Here is a 14,445-nt window from a genome sequence, read left to right as displayed (position 1 = left end):
CCATCAAAACATTCTCAAATGTTGCCTCTAGATGTTCTGTTTAGCAAAATATTATACTTTGTTGCTGTTGATTTTCCTGTTGTTTGGTGAAATCAGAGAGGAGTGAAAAAAATAAGAATCTTTTTATATAAGGAAGAAAAATACAAGCACACAATAGACAAAAGCTGAAGAGACAGAAAGTGAAATGGCTCACCAAATTGGGTCTGTTTGATTGGTGAGCCATTCAGTGACAATGAAGAGTCATGATAGAGAGGAAGTGGTCTCATCAGAGGATGCAGATATGGGACACTGTGGCTCTGTGTTAAACCAGACACACATGCAAATTAAAAAGAGCAATGACCATGTGTAGTCATTAGATGATGCTGAAAATAACAGTCAAAAGTAGCCTCTGCACTTCTAAGCTTAAGCCATATTGTTTTGCTCTCTGTGACTCACCAGAAACAATGATGAGGTTTTGATATTTACCTAATATGAGTTTTTCTTGTGGACCATTTTATTATATTTTTCCCTGTTATTTTCCTCCCCGTTTGAAATTAGATATTTTTTGGGAAAACAGCTATTGATTTTCTGAGGCATGTTCAAAAAATATCTGACTCTAAACAATTGCTCCATCTTCAGCATGCGGGAATGTGTCGGCGGGTGCAGAGGATGAAGGCGAGGCAGATGCTGGCTGGATTGAGGGCGCTGCCATCCTGCTTTCTGTTGTGTGTGTTGTCTTGGTGACAGCGTTTAACGACTGGTCCAAAGAGAAGCAGTTCCGGGGTCTACAGAGTCGAATTGAGCAAGAGCAGAAGTTCACTGTTGTGCGAAAAGGAAACGTCATCCAGATCCCTGTGGCTGACATGGTGGTGGGGGACATGGCTCAGGTCAAATATGGTAAGGAATCCATTATAAGATCTTCCCATACAAAAAACCCAACAACATACCAACAAATTAAATGATTTGTTCAGTTTCATTTTTGTAAGTATTTTGATTAATTTAGAAGATCTAAGGACACTGCAGATCAAATAAAACTTAATCATAAGAGTCAATCACAAACATATCTGATAAAGAATGAAAGCTGATGTACAAATTTCACAAAACCTACCTCAGTTTAGTAAAACACAGATGTAATGTATGCTGTTAGGGGAGCTCTGTGTAACCTCAGAAAACCATTGCAATTATTGACACCCATAGCAATAAATGAACCACATCAACACTATTGCCTGTGTTGAATTCATGTGTCTGCTACTGTCATCCAAAACAGTGATGAGACATGCACGAGGCTCTGTTTTATGTACTGTGTGTTATGTATCTTGTACAACAACTAAGATATGATAGATATTGTATAAGATGGTGTTAACTTAATATTAACCAATGCTAGGCAACATTTTCACTTTAGGTCATTATATGATTTCCTTATGGCTAAAATCAATACTATTTGACGTCATACATATGCTTGTGCTAGCTTGTTCAATAATAACAATAATTCAACAGGTTAGCTAACCAGCATTTGCACTTAGATATGTTTAGGGTTTTTTTAGGTAAGGCCTCAGTCACACATGCCTAGAGACAGTCCTGGCAAATTCTGATCACTAGGGAAAAATGTGCCTTTCCGACCAGCTGGTTGCTGGAAGTTGCTTGTATTGCTAGGTCAAATTGGTCACAAAGAAGCTTCTACACCATTAACCTCCATGTAATTTGGTCACCAGGAGACCATGGTGAATCACCATATACCCTTTTGTGACCAATTTACCTAGTGTCAGCAAACAACCACCAACCACCCAGAAACACACTTTTCATGGCTTGGAGCCACTGATCATTCTGTAGGCCTGCATGACTGTGGTTCAGCTAAAATCATAGAGACAGCAAGGAACCTTCAGAAACCACCTGCGGGGAATACTTTACCCTAATGATCATTGTTTGCCAGGTAATCACCAAACAAGTCTCTAAGTCTCTATGACTGGGACCAAAGATACCATTAGCTATTGATACTCTCTGTTGATGCTGGTACTGGAAGTGAGGAATCAAGGCAAAGCTTCAAGCATCCAGAATGACAGCCTGTAAAATGAGTGGGAACTAAGAGGGATGTTGTTTTTTTCCAAATCAGCAGTGTCTAAAAGAAAATGTGAAGGTCATAGAAGGAAAGAGAATCAACCCTGGATTGTGGATGATTGAATAACACTGATTTCAGTTATGAATCACAAATGTCCTTTAGATGATGCTAATCATTTATGTCATGCTAAAACATAAAAATATCACTGACATTTCCCCACTCATTTATAATATGGGTTTGCATGTCAGGTAAAGAACCAGGGGGAGATGGCAATCAATACCTTAACAGTGAATGCACACGTGTACACTCAAATTTTGGACACTCTTCTCATTGATAGAAAGTAATTATTTTTTAAATGATTATACTTCTTGCCACAGAGTAAAGAGTTTAAAAGCTTTTTTCTTTTAGGTAAGGCATTTTTCATTAGTCAAGCTACCAGCCACAGTGACCACTGAAACGAGCAGACACACAAAAATAATCAAGAACACCATCCATTCCATACATTTATTGTTCCTTCATGTGTTTGTTGTAGAATTTATGTCACGCCATTTGCATGCATGCATTGATGGGGATACTATCTGCAGTGAGAAAAAAAGAGACAGCGAGAGAGGGAAATGGCATAAAAAGCAGTTAAAGTCAAGTGAATTTAATTGGTGCTGTGCAGTAATAGTGAGGATATATAATGCAAGCAAGCTGAGTAAAACACTGATATGTGTATGTCTATGTTCAGGTGACCTACTGCCAGCTGATGGTATCTTGGTCCAAGGAAATGATCTGAAGATAGATGAGAGCTCTCTTACCGGAGAGTCTGACCATGTACGCAAATCTGTGGATAAGGACCCCATGCTGCTCTCAGGTTTGTTGTTTTTTTGCTCAAAAAGTGGCAAGTGTTTTTTCCCCCCAGGTATTTTTAAGTACATAACGTACTTAAATGTACTGGGGATTTAATGCCCCTTAACTCACTGTTTATTATATTTAATTCTCCCACCAAAAAGAGAGATCAGAGAGATCATTCTGTTCGTTTTTTTGTCTGTCTGTCTGTCTGTCTGTCTGTTTGTTAGCAGTCTAGAGTCCACAGTTATTAAGATATCAACATTCTAATTAACAGTTTGTGTGTCGGTAGATACCAATATCAGCTCGAGCTGATTTAATTTTGGTGAAAATTGGGTCAAGTCAACACCAACACCAAATGTCAAAACCAGTATATTATGGAGAGAACAATGCAACACACTTTTTCTTTCTTCAGTACAACACCCTGTGACATCACAATGACACCATAAACTTTTGGAAAATTACACACTGCATGAATATATCTTAAATCTTAAGTTTTACAGCTTATAGAAGCCAAAGATTTCAGCCACTTCTGCTCCAACCATATGGGTAAAGGTAATACAATACACAATTATAGTATGTAATGCTTCAAGTTCATAGGTCAAAGGTCAGACATCAGCATGTTATAAAAGCAGGCCCTCATCAACATGTTGTAATAAAAACATCATCAAAGTTTTAGTATAGCACTTGCCCTTTGGGGGGAGTTGCGTTCTCTGACTGCTCTTGTTGTTTGTCTGTGTCACTACTTTTTTTCCAGCAACCAATGAAAAAGCTCTGGTAAAGTACCTGTCGGCCTGACGCCAAACATCAGGCGGAAACAAGCTGTAGCTTTTAAACAGAATGAAACATCCAGTGGCTAATTTTTAGTTGGCTTGTGCAGTCTGAGTTTTTTTCATGTTGCTCTTGCGCCAGCAGTTGCAACTACAAGTGTGCATTCACCTATGAAGATAAAGCACATCCTCGTGATGTTATTTATTATTCATAACTGTCTGGTAAAGTAACAGATTGTAAAACTATACAAACATATTCAATTTATAAATACTATGGGTCACCAAGTCAAGTCTTGTAAGCTTTTTGCCATCAATTCAAGTCAATGAAAGACAAGTCAGTATTTTTGTGACCCTGCTCCTGAGGGTTAGGGTTTAGCCTTAACTAATTTTTTTTCCTCCAGGTTGTCTTTTTTTACTGTAACTATTGAGACCAACACTTTACATGTAGCACTCATCTAAACTATTAAAGGTACCCATGTGATGGAGGGCTCGGGGAGGATGCTGGTGACAGCTGTTGGTGTCAACTCACAGACAGGCATCATCTTCACTCTCCTGGGAGCTGGAGATGTGGAGGAAGATGGGAAAGAGAAGAAAGGTAAGTGACCCAGTGGAGACAATAAATGAGAATAATTAAGATAATTTTGTTGAAGATGCGTTTCACTTTTATGATAGGTTTAAATATTTTCATCTTTATTATTAATACGTGCAGTATTGTTGTTGATATATTCAAACCAGTAGAGGATGTAAAAAGATGAAGCAGATAAAGCTCTCTCTTTTATCACCTCTGTGACCTTTGGTTTAGTCGCCCTTTCTTTACTATCTTTTGGTTAGCATCTGACACACATATTACAACATTATTTAACTGAAATTTTAAAAAAAGAAAAACAAAACAAAACAAAACAAAAAATGAAAATTCACAGTGTGGTAAGCTTAAAAAACTCACTAATACAAAGAGCCTCGAGGCAACTGTTGTTGTGATTTGATGCTATATAAATGAAATTACATTGAAATTGTAACTAAATGAGACTGTGCTGATGTTAAAAATCTATAAGGACATTCAAAATGTATATTATACATACACCCCATCTTGGACATTCAAAATGTATATTATACATTTTGAATAGCCAAGATGACTACAAAGAGACACACACCAACAGAAACAAAACAATCAAACATACAAAACAAACACAAAAGACGTAAAACCCAGCATAAAAATAAGACACAATATGGTAAAGAAAAGACCAGAAACTACAAATAACACAGCCATCTTCTTTTGTGTCTGCTTCAATAGGGAGGTCTTGCTCTTATGGGGGGGGGGGGGGGGGGGGGAGGCTGTTACATGTCTGTGCCCAGGGGGCTATTGTTTCATAATCCATCCATGCTCACACATTGTGACATGTGTGTGCTGGGATGTGTGTGTAAGGGGTTAGCTGAATGCCTGAATGATTTCAGATAAGAGCTTCAACAGGAAACACACCAGTTTAACCTCATAGATAATTTAGCCCACATCCTCGTCATCTCTCTCTCCACTACCTGTTTCCCTTTCTCTTTCCCCACTTGTTTTCTCATTTTCCCTTTCTTCTATCAGCCTGTCCGTCATTCTCCGATTCTTTCACTGTTTCTCTTGTTTACCCCGCTCCTGTGCCCTCTTTCACTTTCCTCTCTCTGGCGTTGCCCTCCACTGTCTCTCCTCCCCACCCTTAATCTGAGAGAGAGAGGTTGAGGCTGCAGATTGAATCAATTATTGAAAGAGCAGGGGAGAGTGAGGCAGCTGGAGAGTTTCAGGGAAGAGTGTTGATTGGTCAGTGCACAAAGCATTAGTCTGTGCTCATATTTGTTCCATAGGAGCCATGCAGTCAGAGCAGAGCTGCAGACAGCAGAAGCTACAAATATTTTCAGAAGCACTTAAGGTTAATATCATTATTAGTGCACTCTTCTGTGCCTCTACAGTACTGCTGCAGTTCTCACTTCTGCATTGAAATGTGTCTGCTACTGTTGACGTCTTGAAGCAACAGCAACAAAGGGTCTGATGACACTTATTTTATTAAAGAATACTCTTACAGCTTGTTGTTTTCGTTCTGTTCCCAAAGTGTTCGTTGCATCCTGGGATGTGTTGCAGCTCAGTGCAGCTGCCTGTGTGGGCTGGATCATTCAGACACTCGTTTACTGGAACTAATACATTATTCAGAAGACTTCTACAAATGCCAGAACTTGTTAGTTTTTCCTCATGCAGTGGGATTTTGCTGTGGGGCTGTTTACGTTTCTTCTTTAATCTGTCTCCTATATTGAGGTTTCATTCTATGCAATACATATTACGCACGCAGAGCTGTGCATACAACCACATTCACTTCTTGAGTTTTTTTTATACAGATTTGCTGTTTTTTGTTTTTCCCTTTTTGCCAAATCCTTCATGTGCCCCTTCCCACAAAAACCTTCCTTTGTCACACATTTAACAGAGGAGAGTACTGAGTTGCTCATCACTACAGATGCCAGTTACAGCACAGTCACCAATGGTATGTGAGCATAAAGTTATCCGCCCCACTCCTTTCCTCAACCAATGAATTGAACTCATAGTGTACACAGTGAAAGTGACAGTGCCGTATGATGCCACTTTGTATCTGATATCACCGTGTTGATGTTCATCCTGCAGTATCATAATGATGTTACTCTGGAACTGTTATTGCAACTCATGTTGTTGTGGTGGGTGTGCAGGAGTGGGGAAACGAAATATTAAGACTTAGTGGACTTTTATTTTTTTCATCAGTACATAGTAAACATTCAAGAGACAACAACAAGACAACAAGTCAAAGATTATGGCAAGTGCTGTAGAATTTTTAACCAATTTTAAGTTTTTTGGTTTTATCCCACACTGGTTTGAGAGCAGCTGTCACCCTCCAACCCCCCCCCCCCCCCCCACACACACACACACACACACAGCTTTTTTATCCTAAAATCACTACAGAAAAACTTTATATTGTGATGACTCCACAATATTACAGCGGAAACACTAACAATCAGAAGATCCCCTATGAGTAAGGGCTAGATGATGATAGGGAGAAAATACTCCCTTTCAGCAGAACCATGGAGATGCAGCCATGAGTGGTTGGGGAAGAAAAATGAGAGCATGGAGAAACAAGGACAAAATACAATCTATTGGAAAGAGAGAAGACAAAAAATAATGATATGCAGCAGTAGGGACATTAACATCTGGGCTTGAAAAGAAGTTAGTGGAGAAGAAATGCTCAGTGTATCACAAGAAATCTCCCAGCAGCCTTTGACAGTGTAACTAAGGAATGCTACAAGGTTGCCTGATGCGGTCGTAACTATAAGATTTATCAAAAAGGAATGTTTTAAATCTAATCATCAACTGTTTGTTTCCCAATTTCAAACCAAGAGCTGGTTCCACAGAAGAGTGCCTTCAGTAATTAGACCTGCAGTCTGAAAGCAAAGTGCTCTATTAGTATAATGTGGTACTATGAGGTCTTTAAGATATGGCTGCACCTTATTATTGAAGACTTTGTATGTGAAGAAAATGATTTTAAAATCAATTCAATTTTATATTTTACTGGAAGCTTGTCAAGAGAAGCCTATATAAGGGAAGCATGATCTCTGTTTCTAGTGCTATTTTGTGTTTTTTGTAATGGAGAAAACACTGATTGGAACAATGTCATGAAGCCAAAACCATTTGTGTGAGGTGACTACCAGAGCAACATTGGTCATCATGTTGTAGGAACACCATTGTGGTGATATCAGATTATGTGGATTACCTTTGGATAATACCTTTGAAATTGCCTCTCACTCTCTTGTATAACCCAGTGTATGAAGTATGAACTGTTCCCTTTAGTATTGTTCTGTGTGTTTTCTGTTTCTGCAAGTTGTCACAATAAAAATGCACTATTTGTTTTATTATTTTTTGTGTTCTTGTTCTTTGACCTTTATGGCCCTGTCTAACTTGGCCTCCTTTTGTCTCAGGAAAGCAACCTGATGGTGCAGTGGAGAACAATCAGAACAAAGGTAGAGGCTTGTGTTTGGTTGGAATTTGGTTTGCATGTCGAGTGAGTTTGTTTTATTGTCAGGTGCTGAAGACATTTACAGTTTTCAAATCTTTTTGCTGTGTGTGTTTTTCAGCCAAAAAACAGGATGGGGGAGTTGCCATGGAGATGCAACCTCTGAAGAGTGCAGAAGGAGGAGAGGTAGAGGACAGAGAGAAGAAGAAGACCAATGTTCCAAAGAAAGAGAAGAGTGTGTTGCAGGGAAAGCTCACAAAACTGGCTGTTCAGATTGGCAAAGCAGGTACACAACTCATCCCTATACCGGGCAGAATTTCACGCCCTTATAGTTTCAGTGTCCTCTAAAATATCAGCACACAAAGTGGAATCTGCAGCTGTATGTCCTACTGAGCTTTTGTTGCAACAATGTATGGGTTTCTCAGTATGAAAAACAAATTGTGGGAATAGTGTGAAGGTCTGAGTGTGAAAGTGTGAAGACTTGGGTAGAAAGATGCTGTATTACTGTTTAGAGACAGGCATGTGTGCAAGATGATGTTCTTGACTGCTACAAGAATGTGAACGACATGTTTTTATTCTTGGCATGTGTCACTACAGGCCCAACATAAAATGCAATGCAGTCTTGACTGAGCAACTCTGATGAGCTGTCTCTTCCTTAATCTCCCTACAGGTTTGGTGATGTCAGCCATCACTGTCATCATTTTGGTGCTGTTCTTTGTCATCAACACATTTGTCGTTGAAGGTTTGTGTTTATGCAGCTTCCCAACATACACAATCGCTCATTACTGTTTTAAACACAACAGTGTTTTCTTGTCATGTCGAACATTTCTTAGGCTTTCAACAGAGGTTGTGTAGGTTTAATATGCAGTTTGCTGTGTGTTGCAGGTCACTCATGGTTGCCAGAGTGCACTCCAGTCTACATCCAGTACTTTGTCAAGTTCTTCATTATTGGAGTCACTGTGTTGGTTGTTGCTGTCCCAGAAGGCTTACCTCTCGCTGTCACAATCTCTCTGGCTTACTCTGTCAAGGTACATTCGCCTGTCAGCTTTAATGAATGATTAACCACATGGACATGTAGGAACTGCTACTTCTTTAGCTGGTCACGTTGGCTTCACGCTGAGACTGTCATGGGAAAAAAAGTCAGCTAAAAGAGACTTAGCCACCTTCATCCTGGGGACTGGAACAGGAGTAGGGACATGCTGAGCCCTGTCTGGGCACTAGCTTCCCTGGGAAGGAGGGACCAGTAGAAGGAACCACAGCTGTCCTCACCCTGGGAGTGGGTACGGATGCAGGGACAGGGGGGATCCTGGCTACGCTCACTCTGGGGGATGGGAAAGGTGAAGGGTTAGGTTCTGGAGTGGCCCTGGGTGGAGCAGCAGTCTCTACAAACCAAGCTAGGAAGCGGAACAGTCTTTTAGGCTGCTTAGCATAGTTGCGCTCTTAGCAGTCTTTGAGGAAACCCCCAGCAGGGCAACAGTTTCTGGGGAGGCCAGCTCAGCCAAACCACTAATGGTCTCCAGGGAGTCGTGCTGTGAATCAGTTCTTGGGGAGACATGCTGTGAAACCTTAACAGTCTCTGGGGAGAGTGGCTCAGTCACAGAAACAGGCTTTAAAAAGGCTGGACAAAACACAATAGCACTTTCTGAAAAGATCAACTCTGTAAGACCATATGGACTTATCTTGTCTACTAGCTTAGCAAAAGGAAACACTGTTTTAAATTTGGCCAGTACAGAAGCACCAAACATGTTCTTCTTATTAACCGTTTCTGAAATACAAAACACACTTTGTTTATTAGCTGGCTCAGGAAGACAAGACTCAACGTTCTTAATGTTCATTAAAGAAACAAACTTCATGGTCCCAGACATATCGACCGACTGATGAAGAGGAAACACAAATTTTAGATTGGCCAACTCAGAAAAGGCACACGTCAGTCTTACTCATGACAGGCATGGTCTTGGAAAACCCAGCTTGGCTGACACAGGCTGGCAAACAGTCCCGTGCTGTATGTTCCCATGTAAACGACAAGGCTGACGGGCCAGGCAGCGGGAGCTCTGGTACGCTGAACGGCCATCCTGAGGCAGGAGAGCAGGCTAGCGCAGAGTCTTGAATCCTCAGAAATTGAAAGAGAGACTTCTTTGGTGTGAGGCCACCATACTCAGTCTTGTAACCAGCCTTTCTTCGCTGCCCCAAGCCCCTTTTCCTCAAGGTTGAATATAGATGGAGATGTTGGAGGTTATCTGGAGAGCGAAGAGGATAGAGAATGACAGGCTGAACCTGCCCACTCTTATCACTGGAGGGTCAGGCAGAGGAAGGGCCAGGGAAAGAGCAGAAATCCTTATGAAGAAAATAAATAAATGATTAAGAGCTCTGAAATGACCATGAGAATCCCACTGTGCCAGTTCAATGAAGAGAGCTCATTTGTAAGAAGTGAAGTGATTTATTGAAATACAGAATTCTATTAACATATTTGGCAATTAGACTCAGATGACCCATGATAGCAGAACAGAATCCCAGTGGTGTTAGGAATTAGAACAGGACCCTCCGGAGTCTAGACACTGGTGGCAGGTAAGATGGGGAGGAGGTGTGTCTAAATCAGTTTTCTAAAAGAATATAATTGAGAACCTTAAGAAAGTGTCCATCTAGTTTCAGAAAAAGGGTTTGGTGTCGTAGTGTATACTATTAATACATTAATTTTACATTTAACATTTTCTCCATATCCTCCCTTATCCTTATCTATCTATCTATCTATCTATCTATCTATCTATCTATCTATCTATCTATCTATCTATCTATCTATCTATCTATCTATCTATCTATCTATCTATCTATCTATCTATCTATCTATCTATCTATCTATCTATCTATCCTCATTCACACCATCCCACCCTCCCTCCTCCCCTCCCCTCACACACTGCTATGTCATTTATAGAAAATGATGAAAGACAACAACCTTGTACGGCACCTTGATGCATGTGAGACCATGGGTAATGCTACGGCCATCTGCTCTGACAAGACAGGCACCCTCACCACGAACCGCATGACTGTAGTGCAGGCTTACATCGGTGAGTACAAGTGATAATTCATAAATGCCATGCTGAAGATTGGTGAACAAATTTGTGAATGCTGAAGAGTTGTGGGTAGTGACTGAAAGAGCGAGATATACACGAGATACAATCGGCAGAAAATGAACTTCCTCCGAAGGGTGGCTGGCCTCTCCCTTAGTTCATATTAGAATGAATCAAACTTTCATCCATTCTAATATTCTGTAGTGTAGTTCAGTATTGCAATTAGTGACAGTCTAGTTCTAGTTAAATAAATAAATTGAAAGATTCTATAAACTGACCTCATTAATTGAAACGTTGACCTATGATTTGAAACAATAAATATATGACATCCCTTTTAACATTGCCTCAAGGTATAAAGGAGATGGAACTGTTGTTTATGCATGCGCCTGCTCAGTGTGTCCAGAAATATTAGATCTTTTGACTGTTTTGCAGATGATGCGCAGCTTTATATAACTCTTTTACAACAATAATAGTTGTCGTTGTTAGTTAATACTTTACATGCTAGTTGTTGACTGTCTTTCTACATCCACAATGAATTGGTTACAGCCACCTCTTCCTTTTTGTTGCTGTTTATATTTCATGTTCCTTTTTCAAAATCAGACTTCTCACTTTTACAAAGTTAAGAAACGTGTTTCAAAAAGATTGGTTAACAGTGACTGGCAGAGGCTAAGATGAACTTTTGACTTTTAATTCTTGCTATGAGTCAAGCTCCAAAACATACTGAATCCTTTTTACTCAGTAGTTTCTAGCGATGTCATTCAAACACAATGTCCTAGTTTGTAACAATTACTTTCCGTCATAAATTTGTAGTCACGTGATGACATCGGCAGGGTTATTTTCTAGGGCTTGACAAAGCGCCTGCAGAGCCACAGAATACGTTATACAACTGTTCTGACAGGCTCAGCAGCACTCTGCATGATGAAAACAGTGCCTCTGTGAAATGCCGTCAGTAATGTATTGGCACATAACTGTACTACATACAAAAACTCACCAGTGGAAACAATGGTGAAAAAAGCTTTAGCAGCATAGCAGTGTTCTGTCTTGACAAAACAACTTTCTGTCATGGGTGACTCATTAACAGCTTGATGGCACAATAGCAGCACAGAAAAAATCTATTACCAATGGGGATTAAAGTGATATTCTTGTTTTCAGGTGATGTGCACCACCGTGTGATCCCAGAACCTGGACAAATCAACCCCCGGACACTGAATCTGTTAGTCAATGCTATCGCAATCAACAGCGCCTACACCTCCAAGATCTTAGTGAGTCATGTATTGACAGAGGTGCCATTATGTTGCAGGTTGCTCTCTGGTTTAATAATGCTTTACCGGTCCTTGGTTGTCACTAATTAATTGGACTTGTGGGTTTTCTTTTTCCTGTTCCTTTTCTTTAATATCATTTTTATTTTTGTACTTTCTCTACCCTCCATCATTTCTCGCTCTCCAATCAAACACCTCAACTAACTTTCCATCAGCCACCTGATGTGGAAGGGGGTTTGGCAAAGCAGGTGGGCAACAAGACAGAGTGTGGCCTGCTGGGATTTGTATTAGACCTACAACAGGACTATGCCCCCATCAGAGAGCAGATCCCTGAGGAGCGACTGTACAAGGTAGGAACTCATGCAGCACATTTCACTTTTACCAGTAAATTTTTATTTTTAGAACATTTTAGTAAAAGTTTGCCAGAAGGTTAGGTCACTATGTATTTGAACTCATCTAACTGAAAGAATCAACAGTCTGAGAATTAAATTATACATTTTCACAATATGCTTTAATAAACAAAATCAAGTGGGAGCTAATCACACTCAGTGTCCTCAAAACAAAGCAAGAACTGCATTCTGTTGCACTTTTGATGATGTAAGCAGGTCGCAAGGATTATACTTAATTGTGATTTGTTGCTGAATAACTGAAATGGAATTGAACTGAACTATGCTGTACATTTGGCCCTTGATTTGATTCTCATTGTGCAATCTTTAAACTTGCTAAATGAGAAGGGGTATCAGACTTGGTAAATCTGAGTTTGACACCTCTGCTGTAAAATCTTACAGGATTTTCAAACACTCTGTTGACGATTGGGTTCAACAGCATTCTCTCCGCTACAATGATGGGAGACAAACAAGCCTGTTGTTTTCCTTGGTGCTGGCAGATCACAGTGATGACTCAAATCATCACTTATTCATAGCTACATAAACTACAATCGCGTTTCAGTGATGAAATGATGAGGGTATAGCTGATTTCCCCTACTTTATGATGAGTTGACATGCTGACAGTGCAGCAAGCATGATTTCTTACATTGATAAAGATTCAAACCCTTAAGTACACCTTCAGCACACCCCGCGGGGCGTTAAGTCAGAGATATTAAAGTCTATTTTTGATTGTACTCTTATGTATCACACATCTCCCCTCTCTCTCAGGTGTATACATTCAACTCAGTGCGTAAATCCATGAGCACGGTGATCAAGCTGCCTGATGGTTCCTTCCGGCTTTACAGCAAAGGAGCATCTGAAATCATGTTAAAGAAGTGAGTGATAGGGGAGGATGAGCAAAGGAGGAAGTGGTCTGGTGTTACACGAGATTATGTAAACTAATATAACAGCAACAGCTCACACTGTGTTTAATGTAATTGTTTAAATGGTTTTAATCTGTAAAATAAAAGCTGCTCTTTTTCCTCCCCAAAAATCTTCATCTGTCTTCCAGGTGTTCCTACATTCTCGATGCCAATGGAGAATCTCGCAGTTTCCGCCCACGTGACAGAGATGAGATGGTAAAACAGGTAAGACTTCTGATTCCTTCATTGTATCGTTCTAAAAGTCCTTCTCCTAATAGATTTTAGCTACCTTCTCAGTAATTTTCAAGACTTTCCCTTTTCAGAAACTAGAAGATTTTACATGTCACAAAACATGATAGATTTTCTTTTGTTTTCCACAAACATCAAACAGAAATTCTATCCAGAGGGGTGACTTAAACAGAAACTAAAACCCAGATTGAGTGCTGAGTGCCAAAACTTAAAGTAATCGTCACAGTCTCTAACTGTGCCTTTCTGCTGTTTTATGCCAAGCAGGTAAATCTGCAAACAGAAATATGAGAAAGCTATGAAAGTGAAATAAAACAGAATACAGAGTTGAATACTGTACCTCTTTTGTTTAATAATCTTGTTAGATGCGTGATGTTAGTGAGGAGCTATGCTATTGTGTAGGACAAACTTTGAGATGCCGACACCTCTTATTACATCGTGAAATTGTCATGATAAGCACAAGCTTCACCAGTGGTGCTGCCTCAAGGATCTCTTGTACCAGTATTCTGCTGATAGACAGAGGCCTATTGCAGCATCATTACGTTTGGCTGTTACTTTGTGAAACCAGATAAAAACTCTGTAAGGCCACTGCTTTCCTGACTCAGTCTGCCCATATTGTACCTTAAATATCCACTAGCAAAAATATTCTTCACACATTATAGATAAGAAGTCACACTTGGAGTCACACTAAACACCATAAGCATCACAGAACAGAATGTGAGTTAAGACCAGCGTTGGTAGACTTACATTCTAAATCTGCTATACGTGTTCACCAGATCAGCTTTGATGTAACTAAAACTTGTAACAGCAAAACACATGTATTTGTTCCACATAGTTCTAAGCCTGCGCAGGCTGAGTATTGTTAATTGACAGACTGCCTGACTGGCCTACATTTGCGTTTTGATAAACAACTTCTGCCGTGAGAAAAATAATTTCTTACACAA

General features: G+C 39.9%; 1 protein-coding gene across 4 annotated transcripts in view; it reads left to right on the top strand.

The window, feature by feature from the left end:
* atp2b3b (ATPase plasma membrane Ca2+ transporting 3b) overlaps nucleotides 1–14,445 on the top strand; it is a 101,995-nt gene that overhangs the window by 29,868 nt on the left and 57,682 nt on the right. For 2 of the 4 annotated variants that reach the window (XM_026155336.2, XM_026155339.2), the window contains exons 4-16: nucleotides 619–876; nucleotides 2,766–2,891; nucleotides 4,106–4,231; nucleotides 6,093–6,149; nucleotides 7,609–7,650; nucleotides 7,765–7,929; nucleotides 8,314–8,385; nucleotides 8,529–8,671; nucleotides 10,573–10,705; nucleotides 11,861–11,970; nucleotides 12,183–12,317; nucleotides 13,122–13,228; nucleotides 13,405–13,480. In XM_026155336.2, the coding sequence (XP_026011121.1) occupies nucleotides 619–876; nucleotides 2,766–2,891; nucleotides 4,106–4,231; nucleotides 6,093–6,149; nucleotides 7,609–7,650; nucleotides 7,765–7,929; nucleotides 8,314–8,385; nucleotides 8,529–8,671; nucleotides 10,573–10,705; nucleotides 11,861–11,970; nucleotides 12,183–12,317; nucleotides 13,122–13,228; nucleotides 13,405–13,480 (1,550 nt within the window). The remainder of the gene's footprint in view (nucleotides 1–618; nucleotides 877–2,765; nucleotides 2,892–4,105; nucleotides 4,232–6,092; nucleotides 6,150–7,608; nucleotides 7,651–7,764; nucleotides 7,930–8,313; nucleotides 8,386–8,528; nucleotides 8,672–10,572; nucleotides 10,706–11,860; nucleotides 11,971–12,182; nucleotides 12,318–13,121; nucleotides 13,229–13,404; nucleotides 13,481–14,445) is intronic. The other 2 variants (XM_026155338.2, XM_026155340.2) reach the window with 1 other exon arrangement.

Source organism: Astatotilapia calliptera, chromosome 20, assembly GCF_964374335.1.
Source record: "Astatotilapia calliptera chromosome 20, fAstCal68.1, whole genome shotgun sequence".
In the NCBI taxonomy this organism is placed as follows: Eukaryota; Metazoa; Chordata; class Actinopteri; order Cichliformes; family Cichlidae; genus Astatotilapia; species Astatotilapia calliptera.
Note: the sequence above shows the minus strand (reverse complement) of the source record. Positions and strands in the feature narration are given on the sequence as shown.